The sequence below is a fragment of the Sciurus vulgaris genome (genome assembly GCF_902686455.1).
Source record: "Sciurus vulgaris genome assembly, chromosome: 2".
Taxonomy (NCBI): domain Eukaryota; kingdom Metazoa; phylum Chordata; class Mammalia; order Rodentia; family Sciuridae; genus Sciurus; species Sciurus vulgaris.
The window spans coordinates 181,306,987-181,332,121 of NC_136462.1; the positions used below are offsets into that span (position 1 = coordinate 181,306,987).

The window sequence follows — 25,135 nt, forward strand, 5'->3', positions numbered from 1 at the left end:
TCTCTGGGACTCAGTCTCCCTGGATGTGTAAGGAGAATTGAACTAGATGGTCTCAGAGGGCATTCTGTGGCTCCCCCTCTCTGAGTCTTTTTGTTCTCCATTTCTGGGGGTGAGGGTCTTTTTGTGGGTGTAAGAGATTCTTTGTTATTCAGTTTCTCTCTCTGAGTTCCTCACTGCCTTGTCTCTGCCCCTGTCAGTCTCTGAATCCCAGCCTCCCTGTCTCTGAGTGGAGTGTCTCTCTCTGCCTTTGTGATCCCCTGACAATGGGAGGTAAAAATAGCCCAGGGGCCATGCTGGTGGAGATAAAAGGGAATTTGCCTTTTGTGTCCTGTAGCCAGGCTGGGGGGGCTGTGACACGTGGAGATTGCTGACATAGCTCTCCTCCAATGACCTTGACGGCAGCAATAAAAGGGGTAGCACAACTCCCTGCCCTCACCGCGGTGCTGAGGTGGGTGATCAGGGCTGGGGTGGGAGCCAAATGGTTGGCAGGCAAGAGTGCCCATGGGTGGCACTACAGATCTTCCATATCTGTAGGAGAGGATGCTATGTGCTATGGTGTGTGTGTGTGTGTGTGTGTGTGTGTGTGTGTGTGTGTGTGTGAGAGAGAGACAGACAGACACACACACGTGCGCGCGCGCGCGCGCGCACACACACACACACACACACGGGTTTCAACCAGGGAGTTACCTAGTATCAGGCCGTCTGGGTTGGAGGATCCTGCCTCAGTGTGGGGCCCTTGGTCCCTCAGTTTCCTTGTCACTGCCATATTCAATGCATACTGCCTAGGACCACCTTGAACTCCCCAGATTTCCAGGCCTTTTTTCTCCACTTCTTACTGCCATGATGGATGTGAGTGAACTTGGAGAGTCTGCCCGCTACCTCCGCCAAGGCTACCAGGAGCTGATGAAGGTGCACACTGTCCCATGGGATGGTAAGTGAAGGCTGGGGGTGGGGGATGGGCATGGCCTCAGAGAAGCCTTTTTGAACTCATACCAGGAATGGAGAAGAGTGATACTCCAGTTCAGGCTGAAGTGCCACTCTGGCCTGACAGCCTTAGCTCTGGACCTGCTCCTCAGATTCTAAGTCTTAGAGGCTAAAATCCCAGGGATTATGTGTGTCTGTCAGCAAGCCTTGATTTGTCTCTCTATAAAATGGGATAATACCACCTGCCTCCTGGAGCTGAGTCTATGAGGATTCAGGCTGGAACCTGAGGCCTCTGAGATGAGACCAGTAGCATGTGTGCAGGTAGCCTCAACATGTCCAAAAAAACCTATGCTGATCTTATTTTTAGTGCTTTCTGCAGAGCCAAAGTCACTGTTTGTTAGAGACAGAAATAAAGACTACTATTTATGACCTGGATTGCTCATAGGACAATAATAACAATAGGTAATGTGTATTGAGTGCTTATTGTGTGCCAGGTCCAGATGCAGATGCCTTTGCATGCATCCTCTCAACAACCTGGAAGGTGGGGACAGGGCCAGAGGCAGCTTCAAGGGTGTGTAACCTCTGTGGTTGCACAGGGCACCAATCTTAAAGGATCTGTTGTTTGATTGAGCACTCTACTGTTGCCACCTTGAATTGTTAAATAAGCTTTTTTTTAACATATGAGTCTGCATTATGTTGACCTGAGGCCTTCAAGTTAAGCAGATGATCCTGAACAAGTCACTTGGCTAGCAAGTACAAAGGAAAGGAATAGAACCTTTAGTCAGCAACCTGAGTCTGTTTTTTAACTATCACAAAATCTGGGCTACCCAAAACTCTGAAAACAGCTGGAAAGAGGTGGCAGGAAAGAGCACAGACAGTTAGACCTGAGTCTTCAATGAAATGGGGAAGGCAAAAACCCCTGAAAGTTATGCTCCTGATATTGAGGGACTGCTCCACATAGGACCTAGGAAAGCCTCAAGACATTGTGCATTTGAGGAAACAGCTCCAGAGAGAATGAGGGATTTTCCCCAGGTTGCAGGGCAAGTAGGGTTGAAGCAGGGTTCTGAACCCACACGTGCTACCAAGACCGTTACTCCGATCGGGATCCTTGGAGATCTCAAGGGACTGCCAGCTCTGCCTGGGTTTGGAGGGGTATTCACTGGGACTTCTGCTTCCTAGTAGAGTAGTTCCTGGGAGGGGTACAACTCTATGAACAGGCTTGGGAACCCCACCTGGACCCTTGGAAGGGCTCAAGCCACTCTCAAAGGCTCAATGATCTTTCTGGCACCTAGGAAAGAAGCGGGTCTGGGTGCCGGATGAACAGGATGCCTATGTGGAGGCTGAGGTCAAGTCAGAGGCTACTGGGGGCAGAGTCACCGTGGAGACCAAAGACCAGAAGGTTCAGCTTACCTTTTCCTGAGATTAGTCCCTCTATTCTTGGGGGCAAAACTCCTGACCCTTGGGAACCATCTGGGAATGAGGAAGGGTCAGTAGGTTTCTCTGCAGCACTCACCATATGACACCCCTTCTTGGCAGGTGTTGACAGTACGTGAAACTGAGCTGCAGCCTATGAACCCACCCCGCTTCGACTTACTCGAGGACATGGCCATGATGACGCACCTCAATGAGGCAGCAGTGCTGCACAACCTGCGCCAGCGTTATGCTCGCTGGATGATCTACGTGAGCTGCGCGCTGGGTGGGGGCTGCTAGTGGGCGGGGATGGAGGTGGGGCTAGAAGCAAGGCTTCTGTGGTTGTAGAGGCTGGCCTTGGGGAACAGCCTAGGCAAATGTGAAGGCGGCCCAGAGGTAGGGCGTGGTGGGATCCTGGTGTGGTAGAGGCGTATCCAGGGCTCTGGCAGAGCTGGAGCCATGGCTGCGATCCACAGGGGTGCAACTACTGCTGCTGGGACGTGGAAGGAGGTTAGCTGGCCCTGTGGGGGCGGAGTCACCAGCCGGGGGGCGGAGCTGGGGACAGGAGTAAGGGTTAGTTAAGAGGAGGTGGGGGCTGGGGAGATAGTTAAGTCGGTAGAGTGCTTGCCTTGTAAGCACAAGGCCCTGGGTTTGATCCCTAGCACCACAAAACAAAACAAAACAAGCAAAAAAAAAAAAAAAAAAAAAGAGGAGGTGGCATGGCCTGTCAAGTGTCTCCTTGAATATCACAGGGGTCATGGTGTTGTGAGGACTGGCTCCTGGGAATGTGGAATTTGCACCCCAAAACAAAACCCTCCCTATAAACTGTCTCCGCAGACATATTCGGGCCTCTTCTGTGTCACCATCAACCCCTACAAATGGCTTCCTGTCTACACGGCTTCAGTTGTGGCCGCTTACAAGGGAAAGCGCCGCTCAGAGGCCCCACCTCATATATACGCAGTGGCGGATAATGCCTATAACGACATGCTGCGCAGTAAGGGCTGCCTCCACTCCTCTCCCCCACTCAAGACCTCTACCTCCGCCTCCAGGGAGGCCTCTGTAGAGGATGCCCTTCCCTCCTCTTGTACTGCCATCCATTGATGCTTCTGGAGACTAGCGCAGCTATGTGCCTCTCCAGACTGGCTTGTCCCACTTGCCCTTCCTGGTTTTGTCCCTGGATTGTTGGGGGCTGCCTGCTGGTGCCTTGAACACCCCACATGTTCCACCTTGGCTGACTTTTCTATCCCCTCCTCTTTCCTCCAGACAGGGAGAACCAGTCCATGCTGATCACGTGAGTGTGGGGCTCTGGGGGTGGGGTGGGATATGCAGCAGGAAGGGGATAGAACCAAAATAATTTCCCAACTTTGAATCCGAAGTGCTTGAGGGCAGGGTTTTTGCCATCGGGAGCCAGTTTGCCAGCTGAAGCTAAATCAGGCCTAAGCATTTCTGCCCCCATTTGTGGGTGACCAATAGGGAGGCCTAGCTCCAGTACTGCTTCTCCCCAGGGCCCAGAATCTCCACCTTGATCCTTTGGGGGTTCTAATTTTTGCTAAGGAGAAAAGGGGGAAGAAGGAGGGATTTCCTTTCCCCTTCCTCCTCCTCACCATCTTTTACCTCTGATCCTTCTTCCTTTGAAGGCAAAGAAAGGTGGTAGATTTCTTACATATCAGGTTCATGTCCAGCCAAGCCAATATGGACAATGTCTGTGTGTACACATGCACACACACATGCAAAAACTTGCAGCCTGGTAGTTAAGAGCAGAGGCCTTGAAACCAGATAGACCTGGAGTCAGGTTCTCATGTTTCCATTTCCTGTTGTATGCCCTGGAGCTCTGAGCCTCACCAATAAAAATAGAACAATCCTACCTACTATATAGAATAATAAGTTAATGAGTTGATATGTGTACCTGGCACACAGCAGGGACAGTCCAGAACTTTTGAGGCCTGTTTCTTTATGCATAAAATGGTAATGGTACCTGTCTACAGGATTTCTTTCCTAAGGCTTAACTAAGCCATTGGAGGTCCAGTACTTGGCCTGGCACCTGGAGCTAAGTTAGTGCTTAGTGAACAGTGGCACCCTCATGTGTGTTATCTCACAGGAATGGGTTGCTGGCTTGCTTTGTAAAAGCCCCTGAGGGTTGATCTATCCCTGAGGGTTTGGACTTGGGGGTACTGAGTTGAGTGCTGAGTGATGGGGGAAGGAGAGAAGGGTGTCCTGCTTGAGGGATAGGGCATTGGGGCCGGGGGATCTAGGCAAGATGGGCATTGGTGACTCATGTTTGTGTTGTCCAAGCGGAGAGTCGGGGGCCGGTAAGACGGTTAACACCAAGCGGGTCATTCAGTACTTTGCCATCGTCGCTGCCCTGGGAGACGGGCCAGGCAAGAAGGCCGTAAGACTTGCCCACTTGGGCACAGATTCCCACTGCTTCTCGCTTTTTCTTTTCTTTCTTCCCCTTCTTTTTTTTTTTTTTCCCCTCCCTCTTTCTTTCTTTTTCCCCTTTTTAAAATGTTACTCCCCACAGTTCCCAGCCCTGCCTGAGCCTCTCACCTTGGTGGGAGATTCTGGCCTGAGCAAGGCTTGACCTGAAAAACTGTGGCCACCTAAAGCACACTGAGTTAGCCCCATACCCGCCTGCCACAGTGTTCCCTCCTGTAACACAGGATGGCTGTGCTGTGATGCTGTTCCTAAACTTTTTTGTGTGATTTTTCTCTTTCATTGTAACATTTGTATTTTGAGAGAGCTTACCAAATAGGGTGTTTTTCCTGTTAAGTCATTGTTTTCTTGGTTTTCACACACCAAAGACAGTTACCTGCTCAGCCAGAGGGAACAGGCTTTACACAGACATTCAGTAGCCAGAGTCAAGGGTACTGGGTGTTCTCAGTGATTTTGTGACCTGTGATACGCTAAGGTTTTTGAAAATTTCTTAGAGGTGGGATTTTTTTTTCCTTTTCCCCATTTTGTTTTGGTTTTGTCTTTATTCCTAGCTCAGGGGCCAGCGGTTCAGAGTTCTGTGGCTCTTCCCTCACCCCCACACATCTACCCCAAAATGGGCTGCCATTTCCTTCCAGAAGCCTTCTGCACAGCCCCCACTCCTGGTCCTGTTGAGCCTTGCTTTATTCTGGGGCATTTTTCTTTTTTCTTCTTTTCTACTTTTTATCCACCCCCCCTTTTCTTTTTTCCCATTTTATTTTCTTGGTTTTTGATTTTTGTTTTAGTTTTGTTTTTGATTGTGGCCGTTGTTGTTTTCATTGTTTTGTTTTTTGCCGTTGACTTTTTGGTATTCTTCCTTCCCTTCCCATCCTGTTTTCCAAAAGATCTTTAGGGAGATCTACAGAAAGTTGTAGGTCCAGCAATAGGAAAAATAGCAGGGGAAGGCCAAAATTGTCAAGGACATATCTGGAGAGGCTTGGGAGCAGGGAGCACCTGGGCAGAAAGGAGTCCAGGATAAAGGGTCAGGCATGGGAGGTAGAGGGAAGGCTGCCCACAGGACACGGGAACTTGAAAGCTGTATTGACCCTCTCCCTTGGCCCAACAGTCCTGGAGGGAACCCTGCACAAACATATTAGATGGGAGTGTGTGAAGAGGGGGGACCTGCTATTTCCTTCCTGCCTCCATCTTCCCAACAATGTCTCTGAGGGCATTTTTTAAGTCTTGGGCTTCCTGGAGGTGAATAAGTGAATCCCGAAGTCCCTTGTGGCATATCTGCTCTCTCCAGAATCCATTCCTTCCTTCCTCTCTTTTTCTTCTCAGGTTTATGGCATCCAGGGTAGGGAAGAGAAGGCAGAAGAAAATGGAGGGAAGAGAAGGATGAGGCTAGGAGGGGAAGAGGGAGCAAGGCTCAGTTCCTAAAGTCCCTCTGGGTGAGGCACATAAGACTGGTAGGCATTGAGGGAGGCAGGAGGCCTGGGTTTGGCCTACTCTACCATCTGCTTGAGCAGATCAGCTCCCAGTTCTGGGTCTTGGGTTCCTTATTTGCAAATTAGGTCTAATAACAGGTACCTGGTAGGGCCTTTTTGAATAATAGGTGTACAGCATACGATGAAAACACACGTAATCACAATACAAAGAGGTATATGGAAGGGCCATCAGAGGGAGGTTAGGGTAGGAAGGTTCAGAGCAGGAAAGAGGTCTCCTCCAGCCACAGAGCATCAGGGAAGCCTTCCTGGCGGGGGGGGGGGGGGGGCTTTGGCTGAAGGGGAGATTTTAGTCAAGAGCCCCTAGGGCTTGGGATGGGTGGCATTGCATAGGCGTGGAAAGTGAGAGAGTACTGAAGAGGCAGAGACGTTGGAGGGAATGGGCAGTGAGGAGGAGACCCTGATGCAGCCCCTGCCTGAAGCTGCTGGCTAGGGTTGAGCCCGCTGTGCCTTTCTAACATTGCTCCTAACCACCCAGGGGCCAAGCTGTGGGAAGCGGGGGACGGGCGCTGCATTCACTGTCCTTCTAACTCTCCCTCCCCACCAACACCTGGGAGACCGCACATCCTCTAATATATTCTTCTCCCCACCCCCTAGCAATTTCTGGCAACAAAGACTGGGGTAAGTATGGGGCCAGTGTGAGGGGGCAACAATGATGAAGTCCTGAGCAGCCCCCTCCCCTTCCCAGTCAGCAGGCAGCACTGAGAGACCCCTCGTCCCCTCCTCCACCACTAGGGCACCCTCGAGGATCAAATCATTGAGGCCAACCCTGCCATGGAGTCTTTTGGCAATGCCAAGACCCTGAGGAATGACAACTCTTCCCGCTTTGTGAGTGGCCACAGTGGGAGTGGGTGGCCGGGGGTGGAGAGGGATCAGTAGCCAGGAGGACCCATGTGGTGGGAGCCTTCAGTGGGTTGGGCAGCGGCCTGAGCGCCTTGACTGAGGGCAGCTCCTCTGCCTGCAGGGCAAGTTCATCCGCATTCACTTTGGTCCCTCTGGGAAGCTGGCCTCTGCAGATATTGACAGCTGTGAGTCGGGGGGAGGGGAGGGCTGGGGTGGGGAAGAAGGGACAGAGCTAGTTTGAGCCTTTCCATTCAGACTTGGCATCCTGCTCAAGTCCTCAGGGCTCCACCTGCCCTAGTTTTTTTTTCCGCCATCAGACCACTGCCCATTTCAGGCCACCTTACCTTTCAACACAATGTCGCACCAGCTTCCCTAGGGGTTCCCAGCCTCACTCCTCTGCTTGGTCTTCCAGCCACAGTCTCTCTGATCCTGACCTGTCCCCGCTTAAAAACCTTCCCTAAATCCTGTCACCTGACGATAGAGACCCAAATTCTTGGGCTGGGGAGATAGCTCAGTTGGTAGAGCGCTTGTCTTGCAAGCACGAGGCCCTGGGTTCGATCCCCAGCACTGCAAAAAAAAAAAAAAAAAAAAAAAAAAAAAAAAAAAATCTAAGATGGGATCACCAAATTCTTATTTAGCCAGTAAGGCTCCTGTGATTGGGTCTGCCTGCATCCCATCTTGTCCATCGCCCCTGATCAGGCACGTCTGCCCCTTTGTTCCTTCTGCCTCAGCCTCATGTCCACACTTAAGAGAATGCTCCTAACACCTGTCTGCATGGTTGCTCATCCTGTCTGATATAGTCCAGTTACCTAGACACCACTGTTTGGGCCACACGAGTGGGTCACACCCACAGAAGAGCTGCTGTGCTGACCACTTCCCCCTCTTTGGATGCATGTCAGATCCTGAATAGATAAGCACACATGGACTAACACACCAGCAAATGAAAGTCTCCACACACACACGCACATGCACATGTGGCCAGAGATACAGCGGTATAAATAGACACATCCCACAGAGTGATGCAGGTGCTGACCTGTTTGTGGACACAGCAACCTTCCACATCCCCTGCTCCTAACTGTCACTTCCTCCCTACCCCTTGTCCCTTCTTGGGGTGTCCACTCTGGGGAGGTCTAGGAGATGGGAGGTCAGTGCCCCTTTTCTGCAGATCTCCTAGAGAAATCTCGAGTGATCTTCCAGCTGCCTGGTGAGCGTGGCTACCACATCTACTATCAGATCCTCTCCGGAAAGAAGCCAGAGCTGCAGGGTGAGGGCCAGCGATGGAGGGGAGGAGTCATAACCCAAGGGGACTGCCTGGCTCTTCCTGGCCCCCATCAGGCCAGGCCCTGGGATGGCTGTTCCCTCCTTGGCACTCAGAGCCTGTTTCTGTCTCTGCACTCCTTTCTGGAACTTCTGGTTATTATTGAGTTCTCTCCTTCCTGTGCCAGGCAGCAGGCCTCTTGGTTCTGCTGTCCTTATATATCTTCTCAAAGAAACTGAAGTCCCTGGTGGGGTTGTGGCTCTGTGGTAGAGCACTTGCTAGCATGTGCAGGGCACTGAGTTCGATTCTCAGTACCACATAAAAAAATAAAGATATTGTGTGCAGCTACAGTTAAAAATTAAAAAAAAAAGAAACTGAAGTCCCTCTTGAGATTAGAGCCCCCTGACCCATATCACAGTGGACCCAGTGACTGTCCATAAGTTCCCTCCTTTACAAGCCCCTTGAGGGCAGAATCTAGTCTTCCCTGTGTTCCAGCACTAGGGCCAGAGGGGTGGCCATGAGAGACAGAGATTCATTCCTCAGTGAAGCATAAACAAAGAGAATCCCCCCCCCCCCCCCCCCCAAAAAAAAAAAGAATAAAAGGGACGAGGGTATAGTTCAGTGGCAGAGCTCTTGTCCTAACGTGAACAAGGCCCTAGTTTCAATCTCTAGTACTGGGGGGCGGGGCGGGGGGGGCGAAGGAACAAATAAAAAGAAGGCATGGGGTTGGGGATCAGAAACTGGACAAGTCCTGGGAGGGCCCTAGACTCCTGCTGGCTGGGCTCCCTAAGGTCTGTCATGCTGGGCTAGAGGACATAGCCTGATCTGCCCTTTGCTGCCTCGTGCCCACAGATATGCTGCTTCTGTCTATGAACCCCTACGACTACCACTTCTGCAGCCAGGGTGTCATCACTGTGGATAATATGGACGATGGGGAGGAGCTCATCGCCACAGACGTATGGGCTGTGGGGCTGGGGAGCTGAGCAGGGTGCCTGTGGTGTGGGGGCTCATGGATGTGTGGGCTGGGTAGGGATCAGGGAGCACCATCAGTGGCAGTGCCTGGCTGGACCTGGAGGACCCCAGACTTCTCAATCCTCTGTGCTCCCCATACCCTTAGCATGCCATGGACATCCTGGGCTTCAGCGTGGATGAGAAGTGTGCCTGTTACAAGATCGTGGGTGCCCTCCTGCACTTTGGCAACATGAAGTTCAAGCAGAAGCAAAGAGAGGAGCAGGCCGAGGCCGATGGCACTGAGAGTGAGAGGGGACCTGACCCTGGTCTGACCTGGCCTTCACATTGACTCCATTACCATGTCCTGTCCATGATCTTTAACCCTCACTCATGTCCACAACCTTTGACCTCAGTGTTTTGTGCTCCTACTCAACTCCAGACCCTTACTCTCCCCAGGCTGACAGTGTGCTGGTCTTGAACTTGACCCCTCCCACCCCTCCTCTTAATCCCAGGCTGAGGCAATAGAGCCAAGTGCCCACATTGTTGCCCTCCTCCTTTCTTAGCCAACCCATGTGCCCTGCCAGGTGCTGACAAGGCTGCCTACCTGATGGGCGTCAGCAGTGGGGACCTCCTCAAAGGCCTTCTGCACCCCCGGGTGCGTGTGGGGAATGAATACGTGACCAAGGGGCAGAGTGTGGAGCAGGTGAGTGGAGGTTAGTGAGGCAGCTAGGCAGGGTCCCCTCCTTATCAAATTCCAGCCTAGCCTTCTTCCTCCCCCAGGTGGTGTTTGCTGTGGGCGCTTTGGCCAAGGCCACCTATGACCGGCTGTTTCGGTGGCTGGTGTCTCGGATCAACCAGACACTGGACACAAAGCTGCCCCGGCAGTTCTTCATTGGGGTCCTGGACATTGCTGGGTTTGAGATCTTTGAGGTGAGGACAGACCTGCAACCCTGGCTGAGTTCTCTCTGAAGTGGGGCAGCATGGGTGGGAGGGGGCAGGGTGAGCTTTCACGTGTTCCTCTATCCCATCTGCTGAGCTGGACACCTCCCTCTCAGTTCAACAGCTTTGAGCAGCTATGCATCAACTTCACCAATGAGAAGCTGCAGCAGTTCTTCAACCAGCACATGTTTGTGCTGGAGCAGGAGGAGTATAAGCGTGAGGGCATCGACTGGGTCTTCATTGACTTTGGCCTTGACCTGCAGCCCTGCATTGACCTCATTGAGAAGGTGGGGCCCCAGGCAAGGCCCCTGTGAGGAGGGGAGTGTGTGCTTATTTGTGAGCAAGCCTGTGTGTGTGTGTGTGGTTTACATTGAAGTAAGCATATTCATGTATGATTGTGACTGTGTATGCAGGTATGAATGGGAATGTTTGTATAGGTGTGCAGGATTGGATGTGAAAGAGTGTTGGTGTGTGTGAGCAATGGGAGTGTGAAAGTCTGTTGGCAACAACCCCTCTGGGTGCACATGATTTTGCAGCCACAATTTCACTGGGTCTTCCAACTTGCCCTGTGCAGGACAAAGTGTTTCCATGTTTATTTAATTGTGAAACATACCATGTATTTCCCTATTGTACCAAGAATGGAGGAAAATTAAATTTGGAAATAAATATTAGAAATAAAGAGGTAAAAATGTTTCCCTCCACTCTTACTATAGCCTGTCCTGGCCCTTGAGTTAATTTCCTCCATATCCTTTGTCCTGGGTATATATTTTCTTTATGGACACAAACTCGGTTCATATCTTACTTTTCCTCTGCACATGCATTTTGAATATTGAGCAGAGTAGGTCATGGAGCAGATGATTCTCATATAGTCCCCAACCATTGGGCATTTCAGTGATGGATTTCTTTTGTTGTTACATTTGGCACTGAAGATAATCACTTTCCCAGATAGCAGGTTGGGAAGCTGAAGCTTATTGAGGCATAAGGTTCCCACAGATAGTGAGGAAGCCATGTGGACTTGGTGGCCTCTTTTTTTTTTTAACTTATATATTTGTGTGTTACCATGTGTGAGCTGTAGATGTCGTGGAGGTGAGAATGGGTATTGGGTTTGTACACATCTCATGAACAAAGGAAATTTGGTTATTGGGAATTGTACATAGTGGTTTGGAAGCCAACACTCACTTTTGTTTTTCTCTCAGAAGTTGGGGCTTCCAGAAGTGGGTTTGGTCTCTGATCTTTGGGGGAGATGGCTCGGGTTGGGGATTTGGAATGTCTTCCCAGAGGGAGGTGGTCTGGGAAACGGGTCCAGCCCAGCCAGGATGGGCTGGCCCTTCAAACTTGGTCTTTATCCCCAGCCGCTGGGCATCCTGTCCATCCTGGAGGAGGAGTGCATGTTCCCCAAGGCCTCAGATGCCAGCTTTCGGGCCAAGCTGTATGACAACCATGCAGGGAAGTCACCCAATTTCCAGCAGCCTCGACCTGATAAGAAGCGCAAGTACCAGGCCCACTTTGAGGTGGTCCACTATGCAGGCGTGGTAGGTGCCTGTTGGAATCACACCCCTCTGCTGCTCCCCTCCTTGGGGTTCCCTCCCCTTGGCTCAGCACCTGTCTTGCCTCTGCCAGGTGCCTTATAGCATTGTGGGCTGGCTCGAGAAAAACAAGGATCCTTTGAATGAGACCGTGGTCCCCATCTTCCAAAAGTCACAGAACAGGCTCTTGGCCACCCTCTATGAGAACTATGCAGGCTCCTGCTCCAGTGAGTACTGAGGAACAAGCTTGCCATTCCCATAAGGGCCCATGGAGTGGCATTTTCTGGAGTGTCTGACTGCGTCTCCTGTCTCTCCACAGCTGAGCCCCCTAAGTCTGGGGTGAAGGAGAAGCGTAAAAAGGCAGCATCATTCCAGACTGTGTCCCAGCTGCACAAGGTGAGGTCCAGAGTGGGCCCCATGCAGACCCTTGCTTTCACCAGCCTCCAGCCCATCCTGTGCTCCCTGCCATGTCCCCTGCTCCCTGGGCGGGCGGCTGTTAAGACTTGCAGTGATGTTTAACTCGTCTCCACGTGAACATCACAGCAAGTCTGTGCTGCTACCCGTCCCCATGCTGCCTGGGCAGGGCTGGGGGGGGGGAGGGAAGGGAGCCATGGGCCTCTGTGAGGGATGGGGATCTGGTGGCGGGGTGGAGACTTTGGTTGTGATGACAGGAGAGGACCATGCCACAAAGAGCAGGAGTGAAAGAACAAAGGTGCAGGGCATGTTTAGGCACCTCTGATGTGGTTTCTGGCGTGCTGGGGATTGAACCCAGGGCCTCGTGCATGCTAGGCACACCCTCCACCACTGAGCTGCATCCCCAGTCCTACATTTAGGACCTCTGCCCAGTCCTCTCCAGCCCCGATCCAGTGCGACATCCAATTGTGGTTCTCTGCCTTCTGTACCTTCTCCCCACTCTCCCCACTCCCAGGAGAACCTCAACAAATTGATGACCAACCTGCGGGCCACACAGCCCCACTTTGTCCGCTGCATTGTCCCCAACGAGAACAAGACCCCAGGTAGGGCTGGCTTGGGGTATGTGGGGACACTGGAGAAGGGAAGACAAGTCTTCTCCCCTGCCTTTGCAGGGTCTGCACAGCCTCAAAGTAAAACCAGGGTCTAGACCTTGGGTCTAGACTCTTCTCTATGACACCTGAAGTGTATCCTTAGACCTCTGACCTTTTCCTTTTCCCCACCATATCCAGGGGTCATGGACGCCTTCTTGGTTCTGCACCAGCTACGCTGCAATGGGGTCCTGGAGGGGATCCGCATCTGCCGCCAAGGATTCCCCAACAGGCTGCTCTATGCCGACTTCAGGCAGCGGTGGGTGGCTCCTGGCCCTGCCTGGCTCCTTTTCCACCTCCACCCTCAGCTCCCTTCCTTGGCTCTCAGCTCCAGGTGGAAGCTGCAGGAAAGGCTTATATTAGAGCCTATGGGATAAAGGAAGGTTCCAGTTCCTAAAGAAGAGGCCAGGGACAGTGAGGGGCTGGGCAAGTCTCCCTGGGGTGGCTAGGACCTGGAAAGGGGCCTGGGGAGAGAAGGGAGTAGACTTGGGGTAAATATGGGAGGTGGAGCCAACAGGCCTTCCAATGACCAGGATACGGAGTAAGAAAGAAAGGAAAGAGTATGGTGACTCCCAGGTTTGTGGCCTGAGCAACTGGGAGGTTGATGCAAGATGCAAAGCAGGGTGTTTTGATCTGGGGAAGTGACAGGGTAGGGGTTTGAACTCTGAGCATGTCAAATTGGAAGTGTCTGCAGCAGACACCCTGAAGGAAAGTCAAGAGGGAGATTTGCTTTATTCTTCTGGAGCTCAGCAGAGCTGGGCTTCATGATGCCTGACAGTGAGCACTCAGTCACTACCATCAGCTGCCTTCCTTCTTCCCTCCAAAGGTTTGATTTTGTTAAACTACAGATACCCAGAGTTCCTCCTCTTTTAGAAGTAACTGGGCATCCACATAGTCCTTTCTAAAAGGCATGTGAACTCTCCCATAGTTTGCTTTCATGTAGCTGTCCGTCTTGAAGATTGTTCCTCATCAGCAGGCATAAGTCTGCAGCATTCTTATTTTTTCGGCTGTATAACATCCCATAGGCTAGTGAACCATGTGATTTGTTTAATGAGTCCACGTAGTGAAGGGCCTTCCATGTTTCTGGGCTTTTTCCTTCCTCTGCACAGGCACAGGTGTCCATTTAAGAAAGGGACATACTGGGAACCCTTGCTCTTTGTAATTGTTTTGGCACCAGGGATTGAACCCAGGAGCACTTTACCACTAAGCCACATCCCCAGCCCTTTTTATTTTTATTGTGAGATAGATAGAGTCTTAAGTTGCTTAGGGCCTCACTGAGTTGCTGAGGCTGGCCTTGAACTTGCAGTCTTCCTGCCTCAGCCTCTTGAATTGCTAGGGTTCCAAGTGTGCACCACCATGCCCAGCGCCTTACTCATTTTGAGAATTTTTCCAAATGTTCCTTCAGTTTTGTGATGTGGTACAGGATGTTACCTTTTAAAAGTAGCATATGCCTTTTGTCAAAATGACATCCTCTTAAAGAACTTCCTCAGTGCATTTAAACACCCTGAGGGTCTCAAACAGAACATGCCCAGCCCCTAACTCGGCACTGCCTTCCCTACCACCTTGCTCAGTGTGCCTCTCTGGAACTTCTCCTTCCACTTCTGAAGGGCCAGGAATGGTTCCCTGCTACCCAGTCGCCTTCTCTCTCTTTGGCGTCCCCATTCTCAGTGGCCTGTGCGCTGTCCTCTCACCAGTCTTTCCCTGCTTTCCTAGGTATCGCATCCTGAATCCCAGTGCCATCCCAGACGACACCTTCATGGACAGCAGAAAAGCCACAGAGAAGCTGCTGGGCTCACTGGACATTGACCATACCCAGTACCAGTTTGGCCACACCAAGGTCCAGGCTCACTGGAGTTGGGGTCGATCGCGGGTGTGGGGTTACACTGGGCAGGAGTCACACCTGGCTGTCCCCTCCACCCCCAGGTGTTCTTCAAGGCTGGGCTTCTAGGTGTCCTGGAGGAGCTCCGAGACCAGCGCCTGGCCAAGGTGCTGACGCTGCTGCAGGCACGGAGCCGGGGTCGCCTCATGCGACTTGAGTACCAGCGTATGCTGGGAGGCAGGTGGGTGTGAGAGAAGGGATGGGGACAGGATGTAGGCTCTATAAGCCCTGTCATGCTGCCTTGTGGTCAGGTTACCCTCCCTGTGGCTTGTTGGGGTGAGGCTCTGTTCTGTGTCCCCAGATGCCCAGCCTCCATTTCCATGCCTTAGAATTTGACAGCACTCACCACTCCACTGCGCGCCACCGGAGTCAGGGCTTGGAGGGGTGATAATGGCTTTCAGTGTTTTCCAGGCTTCAGGACAGATACCTTATTTGCATTTTCTTGACTAAAGTTTGAGGCAGTCTTAAGAGGTAGGTGCTGTGATTGCCTCCACCCACTCAGTCAGATCCAGTAAAGACCCAATGAGTGCTGGGCATAAGCCCAGGCAGCAGACCCCACAGCCTGGTGGCTGAGCCCCCTCTGCGGTCTTCAAGCACTGGACATGTGGGCCTCAAGAGTGCCTCCAGGAGGCAGACTGTGGGGCCTGCTCCCTCAGCTTCACCCCTAACCCAGAGGCATTAGGACCCACTCCAGAGGATCATCAGGAAGACTAGATGTGGTAACACGTCTTAGTGGGAGGCCAAGGGTAGGTGCTCAAGAAACTTCAGTCACCCCTTGAAGTAGGCAGTCGTGGGCCTGTTTCACGGGCTGCCTCTCCCCAGGGATGCCCTGTTCACCATCCAGTGGAACATCCGTGCCTTCAACGCTGTCAAGAATTGGTCATGGATGAAGCTCTTCTTCAAGATGAAGCCACTCTTGCGCTCAGCACAGGCTGAGGAGGAGTTGGCGGCCCTGCGAGCAGAGCTGCGGGGGCTTCGAGGGGCACTCGCTGCTGCTGAGGCTAAGCGCCAGGAGCTAGAAGAGACTCACGTCAGTGTCACCCAGGAGAAGAATGACCTGGCTTTGCAGCTACAGGCAGTGAGTGGTGGTGGGGTGGGAGGAGGATGAGGAAGTCCCCTTGATGACTCGGTGTCTCCTGGCACTTTGAGAACCCCAGGCTTCTCTGAAGGAACACCCACAAGATCCAGAGCCAGGGTGGCCCTGGAATGCTCCGGCTGCTCAGGTCTTACCTGGATCTGTCTTCCTACTCTGAAGGCGCCATCTGATGAGGCTGTGTTCATACTCAGCCCCCATCTGCAGGCCTTGTCTGTCTGAGTCCTAAAGCCCTCACCCCTGGTATTCCCTGAAGCCACAGGTGGTAGGTGATAGGCCTTAACCAGGGGTAGGGACCAAAGGTCTGGAAACTCCCCAGGTCCACAGAGCAGACTGTCCTTCCTTCCACACAGTTTCAGTATTGCTTGTGTGCCAGCCCTGGAGGTACTCGTGGTCATCACTAGGGCTGGAGATGGTTATGCAGCCAGGAAACAGGAAAGGATGTCTGAGCCCCTTCAGGGATAGCTTCCAGGAGTCCCTCTGTGGCCATGCAGGGCTCCACATGTCTGCCACTGCCCAACCCGCCCCTCAAGACCTCAGCCCAGCACATGGGTGTGGGCAGTGGGCTTTCCTCCTAGAGCGCTTCTTAGGCCTCTCCATGGATTGCCCCAGCCTGTCTAATGTTACTTTCTTCATGGTGCCACTTCTGCCCCTCTCCCCACTCGGGCCAAGAGCAGGTCAAGACATTGGTTCTTGGCCCAGCCAAGTGTGGGTGTCAAACCTTTGCATAGACAAACCAATGGCCTGGCTTGCTGTTCCTCAGCTGACCCTGAGTCAGCTTGGCTTCACTCTCTGTGTCCCCTCCAGGAGCAGGAGAACCTGGCGGATGCTGAGGAGCGCTGCCACCTGCTGATCAAATCCAAGGTGCAGCTGGAGGCAAAGGTGAAGGAGCTGAATGAGAGACTGGAGGATGAGGAGGAGGTGAACGCCGACCTGGCTGCTCGCCGGCGTAAGCTGGAGGATGAATGCACAGAGCTCAAGAAGGACATTGATGACCTGGAGCTGACTCTGGCCAAGGCTGAGAAAGAAAAGCAAGCCACTGAGAACAAGGTGTGGGCAGGGTCAGCTATGGGGCAGGGCCTCAGCCTGGGGACTGAAGGGGACCAGGCAGCTGCAGGTCCCCCCCCTGACTCTCTGTTGGGCCTCTATTGTGTAACCTGGAGCAGGTAACTAACTGCCTCTTATGGGCCTCAGTTTCCTCATCTGTCAGATGAGAGTAACAGAGCTTGCCTCAGTAGGGTAGCCTAGGGTAGCCTAGGGTTCAGCATGTAAATGGCCTTCACTTAAGGGCGCCACACACTGGAAGCTCAGCAAATGCTAATAATTTTCATCCAGCCAGGACCACTTGATCCTGGAGGGCAGGAACCCATACCCGCCCCTCACATCCCCCATGTGGCTTCTATCACGAATGCTTACAATGGTGGTTCACAGCACTGGGAGTACTGCGTTTATTTATACAGGGGGAAGGGGAGCTGCGGTGGAGGATGTTTGTTAAGGGTCTCACAGGTGCTTAGGACTAGGCCAGGACTAACTTGAACATCTGTGGACACTACAAGCCACTGACATACACCAGTCTCTTACTCTGGGCTGTGCACTGTGCTCAGGGCTCAGTGAGCTTCACCCATTAATTCCTCCACTCACCCTGAGGAAGGCTCACAGTGTAGTGACTCGCCTGAGCCCTCAGCTGGAAGGGGCAGTTGCTCTCACCTGCTGGGTGGTGGCTGCTGAGACCAGAGTATTGGGAGGGATTTCCCCTTGGTGACTCTGGCCCTGGCATAGGTGAAGAACCTGACGGAAGAAATGGCCACATTGGATGAATCAGTGGCCCGGCTGACCAAAGAGAAGAAGGCATTGCAGGAGGCTCACCAGCAGGCGCTGGGCGACCTACAGGCCGAGGAAGACCGCGTGAGTGCACTGGCCAAGGCCAAGCTGCGGCTGGAGCAGCAGGTGGAGGATGTGAGTTAGGGCTGCTCAGGGGTCATGGGGTTGGTGGGCAAGTAGTGGCTGGCTTAAGGCTGAGCCCCACCCTGCTCCACAGCTGGAGTGCTCCTTGGAGCAGGAGAAGAAGCTGCGCATGGACACGGAGCGGGCCAAGCGCAAGCTCGAGGGCGACCTGAAGCTGACACAGGAGGCGGTGACGGACACTACCCAGGACAAGCAGCAGCTGGAGGAGAAGCTCAAGAAGTAGGTGTGGGGCCTGACCAGGTCCTTCCCTTCTGGATCTATTAGTCTTGTTACTGTGGAGGTTCAGTGAATGTGGGGTTGGGGTTGAGAAATGGGTCACCAGGGCAGGGGTAGTGTCCTGCTCTTCCTGGTTCAGGGATGAGAGCAGCAGGTGCATAGGAATGTGGCCACTTAGAGTCTCAGGGAAGGAGGTTGCTTGGAGGTTATGGGGGCCCAGGCAGGTGGATGACAGGGCCTGAGCTGGCTCATCCCACCCTGTGCTCACAGGAAGGACTCGGAGCTGAGTCAGCTGAACCTGCGGGTGGAAGATGAGCAGCTCCTGGGCGCCCAGCTGCAGAAGAAGATCAAGGAGCTGCAGGTGCGAGGGGAGGGTGGGCAGGCAGGCCAGGCCTAGGTCAGAGGCCCACCAGCTGATGTCGCCACCTATCTACCCACCTAGGCACGGGCTGAAGAGCTGGAGGAAGAGCTGGAGGCTGAACGTGCAGCCAGGGCCCGGGTGGAAAAGCAGCGGGCAGAAGCGGCTCGAGAGCTGGAAGAGCTGAGTGAGCGACTTGAGGAAGCTGGTGGTGCCTCAGCTGGGCAGCGTGAGGGCTGCCGCAAGCGTGAGGCTGAGCTGGGCCGGCTTCGGCGGGAACTGGAGGAGGCAGCACTGAGACATGAGGCCACAGTGGCTGCCCTGCGGCGTAAGCAGGCAGATGGCGCAGCTGAGCTGGGAGAACAGGTGGACAGCTTGCAGCGGATACGGCAAAAACTGGAAAAGGAGAAGAGCGAGCTGCGCATGGAGGTGGACGATCTGGGTGCCAGTGTGGAGACGCTGGCCCGAGGCAAGGTATCAGCCTTCTTCCTCACTCTGACCTCTGATCCCTGGCCACCCCATGACCCCACAACAGCCTTCACCCTGAACCTGACCCTGGACCCTTTAACCTAGCATCCAACCCTGATTCTTCATCCCTATTCTGATGGTTCCAGAACATTGTGACCCAGCTTCCAATTCTCACCTCAGACCCTTGACCCAACAGTAGTTATGACCCCAGCCTTTGACTCCTGAACTCAACTAATACCTGTCCTGATTCTGCTGTTCTGAACCCAGCACCTGACTTTGACCCATGAGCTTTTGACTTCTGGTGATTGTTATCCTTAGCTGACACCAAATCTAGTATCCAAATGTTCACCTGACCTGTTTGCTTTGGGACTGGTCCAGCCCTCTCACTCTGAGTCCTTAGTTAAGCTATGAGCCTAGCAATAGAACCCCTGACCCTGAATGTGGATCTTTGGTCTCCCCTTGATTCCTGGGCCCATATCTAGCTTTCCAGTTCCTGATCCCAGGTCCCAGTCTCTGGAAGCTCCAGATCCCTGCCCTCAGGTGTACAAACTTGTCTTGATCCCTGACTCTGGGTCCCAGGCCAGTGCAGAGAAGCTGTGCAGGGCCTATGAGGATCAGCTAAGTGAGGCCAAGATCAAGGTGGAGGAGCTGCAGCGGCAACTGGTGGATGTGAACACCCAGCGTGGGCGATTACAGACGGAGAATGGTGAGGTCAGGGTTCAGCCGGGCCACACTGGGTGTGACCTAGGTACTGCCCCTCACCCACCTGACCTGTCTGCGTGCCCTTTGCTTGTAGGGGAGCTTGGCCGCCTGCTGGAAGAGAAGGAGTCTCTGATCAGCCAGCTGAGCCGTGGGAAGACCTCAGCCGCCCAGAGCCTGGAGGAACTGCGGAGGCAGCTAGAGGAAGAAAGCAAGGTGAGCTGGTGCCAGTGATCATAGAATGGGCAGCTGGATGCTGGGGCCATCAGCATGGACTGATGATGAGGCCCGGATGTCCCTGCAGGCCAAGAGTGCGCTGGCCCATGCTGTGCAGGCTTTGCGGCATGACTGTGACCTCCTGCGGGAACAGCATGAGGAGGAAGCTGAGGCCCAGGCTGAGATGCAGCGGTTGCTGTCCAAGGCCAATGCTGAGGTGGCCCAGTGGAGGAGCAAGTATGAGGCAGATGCCATCCAGAGGACTGAGGAGCTGGAGGAGGCCAAGTGAGCTTCTGGTGGCCAGGCCATCACATTTATGCCTGTGCCTTGGGGCCAGCAGGGGGCGAGGGGAGATGCTAGGTCCTTTCTTCTGCTGGCCTCCTCCCTCCATAGTCCACACCCTGTCTGATCCATGGCCCAGAAAGAAGCTGGCCCTGCGGCTGCAAGAGGCAGAAGAGGGTGTAGAGGCCGCAAATGCCAAGTGTTCGTCGCTGGAGAAGGCCAAGCTGCGGCTGCAGACAGAGTCAGAGGACGTGACCCTGGAGCTGGAGCGGGCGACCTCAGCGGCTGCTGCCCTGGACAAGAAGCAGCGGCACTTGGAGAGGGCCCTGGAGGAGCGTCGGCGGCAGGAGGAGGAGATGCAGCGGGAGCTGGAGGCAGCACAGAGGGAGGCCCGTGGCCTAGGCACAGAGCTCTTTCGGCTGCGCCATAGCCATGAGGAGGCGCTTGAGGCACTGGAAACACTCAAGCGGGAGAACAAGAACTTACAGGGTAGGACATGGACTTGGAAGCACCTTAGGGTCACCCTTGGAATTAAAAGTGAAGAAAGTGACCTGGGTTGGGGTGTGAGCCTGGGGTGGCCCCTCAACACCCTCTCCATTCTGCAGAGGAGATCAGTGACCTCACAGACCAGGTCAGCCTTAATGGGAAGAGCATCCAGGAACTAGAAAAAGCCAAGAAGGCACTGGAAGGGGAGAAGAGTGAGCTGCAGGCAGCACTGGAGGAGGCTGAGGTCAGGACTGGCTGCAGGGATGGGTGGATGCTGACTGGTCTCTTCCTGCTTCCTGACCACTTATCCCTGGCCCCCACCCTGTACTGCCTACTCTGCATTCCCAGGGGGCCTTGGAACTGGAGGAGACTAAGACGCTGCGGATCCAGCTGGAGCTGTCCCAGGTCAAGGCAGAAGTAGACCGAAAGCTGGCGGAAAAGGATGAGGAGTGCACTAACTTGAGGTCTGGTACCTCTCCTCCTGGCCTCCTGAGAGTGGAGCGATGATGGAAGGCAGTGTTGCTATGCTCATGGTAGCACACTGGCACAGGCATCTAGTCTGACGCTGCCACATGGCTTTCTCAGGTTGGGGTGGTTCTCCCCATTCTAGAAGTGAACCTCCATGAGGCTAAAGTATGCCCCAAGATCACACAGTGGGGTAGAGCCAGAGTTCAGTCCATGTATTTCAGGGCCTCCCTTGTTTTGGTGGACAACTGGCAGCCACAATGGGCTTTACAACAGGGAGGGACACTGGTTCCCCAAATGGGTTCCTATCTCCAAGGGTCCTTAGGTATTTGCGAGTGCATGCTCTGCGCCTGCCTCTCCATGAGCCAAGCCTGCCCTCCATCCTGCCTCCCACAGGCGAAACCATCAGCGCGCAGTGGAGTCTCTGCAGGCCTCCCTGGATGCAGAGACCCGAGCCCGAAACGAGGCACTGCGGCTTAAGAAGAAGATGGAGGGTGACCTCAATGACCTGGAGCTGCAGCTGGGCCATGCCACCCGCCAGGCCATGGAGGCACAGGCAGCAACGCGACTGCTGCAGGCCCAACTCAAGGAGGAACAGGCAGGGCGTGATGAGGAGCATCGGCTGGCTGCTGAGCTCCGCGAGCAGGCCCAGGCCCTGGAGCGCCGCACAGCGTTGTTGGCTGCAGAGCTGGAAGAGCTGCGAGCTGCCCTGGAACAGGGCGAGCGCAGCCGGCGGCTGGCAGAGCAGGAACTGTTGGAGGCCACTGAGCGCCTCAACCTCCTGCATTCACAGGTGGGATTGGGACAAGGATGTCCACAAGGATTGTGGGGAGCGGAGCAGGGGCCTGCTGGCCGGCTGAGACTCTGCCTCCCCACAGAACACAGGGCTTCTGAACCAGAAAAAGAAGCTTGAGGTGGACTTGGCCCAGCTGAGTGGGGAGGTAGAGGAGGCTGCCCAGGAGCGACGGGAGGCTGAGGAGAAGGCCAAAAAGGCCATCACTGATGTGAGACTGGGCCAGGACTCTGTGGGGTCAGGGGTAGAGCAGAGGCCAAAGGAGCTTCCCCGGGGCTGGTCCTTTCCTGACCATGCTACCTCCTCCCTCATAGGCGGCCATGATGGCTGAGGAGCTAAAGAAGGAGCAGGACACAAGTGCACACCTGGAACGGATGAAGAAGACTCTGGAACAGACAGTGCGAGAGCTGCAGGCACGCCTTGAGGAGGCCGAACAGGCTGCCCTCCGGGGTGGGAAGAAGCAGGTGCAAAAGCTGGAGGCCAAGGTGTGTGCAGGCCCCTAGTCCTTCCCCAGCAGGGTGGGTGGGCAGGTGACTGAGAACTGCCAGCAAGCAGGTCCACCCTGTCTGCAGGTGCGGGAGCTGGAGGCCGAGCTTGATGCAGAGCAGAAGAAGCATGCTGAGGCCCTCAAGGGGGTGCGCAAACATGAGCGCCGGGTCAAGGAACTCGCATACCAGGTGGGTGATGGGTCCATCCTGTTGGGCAGCCCTGGAGCTGGCCCAGTCCAGGCAACCCCTGAGTCCCCTTTGCCTGTTCAGGCCGAGGAGGACAGGAAGAACCTGGCTCGCATGCAGGACCTGGTAGACAAGCTGCAGAGCAAGGTCAAGAGCTACAAGCGACAGTTTGAGGAGGCGGTAAGTACACCAGGGTCTGGGAACACAGGAGACTAGTCAGAGGCCAGGGTGACCCAATTTCAACTGTGGCCCTGGGGTCAGGTGAGACATCAGCAGCAGGCTGTCCTATTCTCCGAGTGCAGTGACCACCTGCCCCCTACAGGAAGAGAATTTCCTGAAAGCTCCAGAAGAGACTAGACCAAGCTGTCCCTGGCCCTATGTGCTTTCCCCTGGCCAGGCTTGGGGGTTGCCTCTGATGGGCAGGTTGGCACTCAGGCACCTCCTGAAGTAGTCTCCACTTCCTTCTTCCTGCTGTGGTTCCTGGTGTTGAGGGAGGCTGGTGGTAGAGTAGAGTAGAAGACCAGGAGAAGCCAGTTCCTTCTGGGAATGGGATGGGGACCAGAATGACCATTTGTTACTACCAAAGGGGAACCAAGGCCCTATGTAACCCCCAGGAACAGCAGGCTAGCACCAACCTGGCTAAGTATCGCAAGGCCCAGCACGAGCTGGATGATGCAGAGGAGCGGGCAGACATGGCAGAGACCCAGGCCAACAAGCTGCGAGCACGGACCCGGGATGCCCTGGGCCCCAAGGTGAGGGGTCCGATGGCCACCGCCTTCCATTGCGCGTGTGGGTTGGGGGTGGCAGGTGGTGCAGCTCACTCATCCTTCCTCAACTCTTAGCACAAGGAGTGAGAACCTGAGTCTCGAACCCCTGGGCTATGAAGAGGGACACCTGTTGTCCTGTGGTTTCTTCGCCCCCTTTGGCTGACAATCCAACATCCCCCAAACCCTGGACCACCCTGAATAAAGGCCATCTTTGCAGCCACAGCTATTGTCCTCATTTCTCGGGGGTTCAGTGGAAGGGAACACAGTCTCATGGACAAAGTCAGGTCCACATCAGTCATTTAAAATAAAGTTCTTTAATAGTCTCCATTTACTTGGTTTATTTGCTGTTAATAAATTGGCAACACAGGAGGGGCCAAGGGTGAGCTCCTAGCCAAGTTCCTGTGTCTGGGCTCAGGCAGGAGATGCTGCTCTGGGGCAGAGCAGGCACAGCCACCCTGTGCCCCAACGGATGGGGAGAAAAGGCCCCCTAACTTCTGGAGGAACCCCCTGGGATGAACACAGCGGCCAATGAGCAAACAGAACCAGAGGAGCTGAAGGAAGACGAGGGAAGGACAGATGGGTAGGCCTGGGGGAAGGCAGCATTCTCTGGTATCCCCACCCCTGTCCTCAGGAGCCTCTGCCTGAGGACAGGGGAGGCTTGGCTCATACATGGGTGACCTTGTCTTCCCTCCTTACCCCAGGACTGGCAGCCAAGAGACCGGGCAGGAGCTCAGACAGAGCTCTTTTCGTAAGTTTTCTTCCTCTGGGCAGGCCAAGAGTCCCAGGATTATGAGGGAAGGGTGGGCATGGTGCCCTGTCCTCATGTGAACTGTGAGGGAACTGAGGCTCCTTAATGACTGGGACCCTCAGATCCAGAGGTCCAGGGCTTCCAGGATGCTTCCTCCCACTAAGCCTGTGCCTGAAGACCTGGGTCAGGCAGGGAGGCAGGGGAGGGATGGAACAGGCAGGGCTTGTGTGGCACATGTAGCCACACTCACCGGCACTGGCTCTGGCCCTGGCCCTGGCCCAGTAGCCTCCCGAGGCCCCGCCCAAGGTCACTCCTCAGTGAAGTCCCTGTCTATGTCCATGTAGGGCTCCTCGATGTAGCTGACGAGGGCAGAAGGTGATTGGCGGTCTGGGTTCAACAGGATAGACACTGTCTCCTTCCAGTATGAGAAGCTGATGCAGGAACTCTGGGCAAAAAGAGAGGGGTTGGGGGGTGTCTGGAGAATTCAGGCCTAGTCTAGCACCACAGGGGAGGAAAGGACACAAAAAACAGCCTGCCCCACAGCCCAGCTGAGAACTGTGCCCTGGATACTTCTCAGAAGCCCTGGGTCTGCGTGCCCACTGCCCACTCACTCCAGGCCAGGGCACTCACATTTTCCAGGCAGGTGCTGTCCTTGTCCTTGTGCAGGTAATGCTGCTGCCAAAAGCGCAGCAGGTTGTGGAAGTTGTTGAGCAAGAAGCCAGGATACTTCTTGCTGTGCTCCATGCGCTGCAACAACCGTAGGTACAAGGGCAGCCGCTCTTTCCGCCGGGCCAGCATCAGGATCACCAGGCTGGTGTTGAGGCAACTGACATTCTCCTGCAAAGCCGCAGGCAGCTGGGCTGGGTGCATGCCAGCAGTCCCAGTGGCCTCTGGTGAACCTGCGCAGCCATGGGTCTCCCTCTGAGCTGCCCCTTCCCAAGCATTTTCCTACTCCCCGTGCCCACCCTGATGGCAACAACATCTGTCCTCATCTAGATCTCGGCTTGGGCATCACCTCTTCTGGAAACTTTGGTCACCTGGCAGGGCTGGGTACACATACTAGGTACAATTGTCTCACTTTAGAACTTCCCACACTAGACTGGGTGCCCTGGGAGGGAGGTCTCAGGCTGTCTTGTTCATCAAGCATCCCCCACCTGGGGCCCAGCTTCTCTACATTCTTAGATGACAGAACAAAAGGAT

The 25,135-nt window shown here is 54.3% G+C and overlaps 2 protein-coding genes across 6 annotated transcripts in view; one reads left to right on the forward strand and one right to left on the reverse strand.

The window, feature by feature from the left end:
• The first annotated feature begins 429 nt into the window (after nt 1-429).
• MYH7B (myosin heavy chain 7B) lies at nt 430-23,407 on the forward strand. Of its 2 annotated transcripts, XM_079128124.1 has the most exons (42): nt 430-448; nt 807-931; nt 2,217-2,323; nt 2,461-2,604; nt 3,172-3,328; nt 3,598-3,625; nt 4,627-4,723; nt 6,846-6,869; nt 6,984-7,076; nt 7,213-7,276; nt 8,257-8,355; nt 9,202-9,305; nt 9,467-9,605; nt 9,885-10,003; nt 10,081-10,230; nt 10,356-10,526; nt 11,592-11,771; nt 11,860-11,992; nt 12,085-12,161; nt 12,694-12,781; nt 12,968-13,085; nt 14,540-14,663; nt 14,750-14,886; nt 15,528-15,783; nt 16,606-16,848; nt 17,578-17,754; nt 17,837-17,982; nt 18,250-18,340; nt 18,422-18,811; nt 19,385-19,511; nt 19,602-19,720; nt 19,809-20,005; nt 20,142-20,491; nt 20,608-20,732; nt 20,837-20,952; nt 21,350-21,746; nt 21,832-21,957; nt 22,061-22,231; nt 22,319-22,423; nt 22,505-22,600; nt 23,035-23,172; nt 23,263-23,407. In XM_079128124.1, the coding sequence occupies exons 2-42, from the start codon at nt 841-843 to the stop codon at nt 23,272-23,274; spliced, it is 5,826 nt and encodes a 1,941-aa protein (XP_078984250.1). In that variant the 5' UTR covers nt 430-448; nt 807-840; the 3' UTR covers nt 23,275-23,407. The 2 variants fall into 2 exon arrangements, with proteins under 2 accessions (XP_078984250.1, XP_078984249.1); XM_079128123.1 differs by lacking the exons at nt 430-448; nt 807-931; nt 2,217-2,323; ... (1 more) ...; nt 3,172-3,328; nt 4,627-4,723 and having other exon boundaries at nt 3,605-3,625.
• Nucleotides 23,408-23,482: 75 nt separating this feature from the next.
• TRPC4AP (transient receptor potential cation channel subfamily C member 4 associated protein) overlaps nt 23,483-25,135 on the reverse strand; it is a 72,553-nt gene continuing 70,900 nt past the window's right edge. For all 4 annotated transcript variants that reach the window (XM_079128183.1, XM_079128182.1, XM_079128180.1 and 1 more), the window contains exons 18-19: nt 24,566-24,772; nt 23,483-24,380 (exon numbers count right to left, since the gene is read on the reverse strand). In XM_079128183.1, the coding sequence (XP_078984309.1) occupies nt 24,243-24,380; nt 24,566-24,772 (345 nt within the window). In that variant the 3' untranslated portion in view covers nt 23,483-24,242. The remainder of the gene's footprint in view (nt 24,381-24,565; nt 24,773-25,135) is intronic.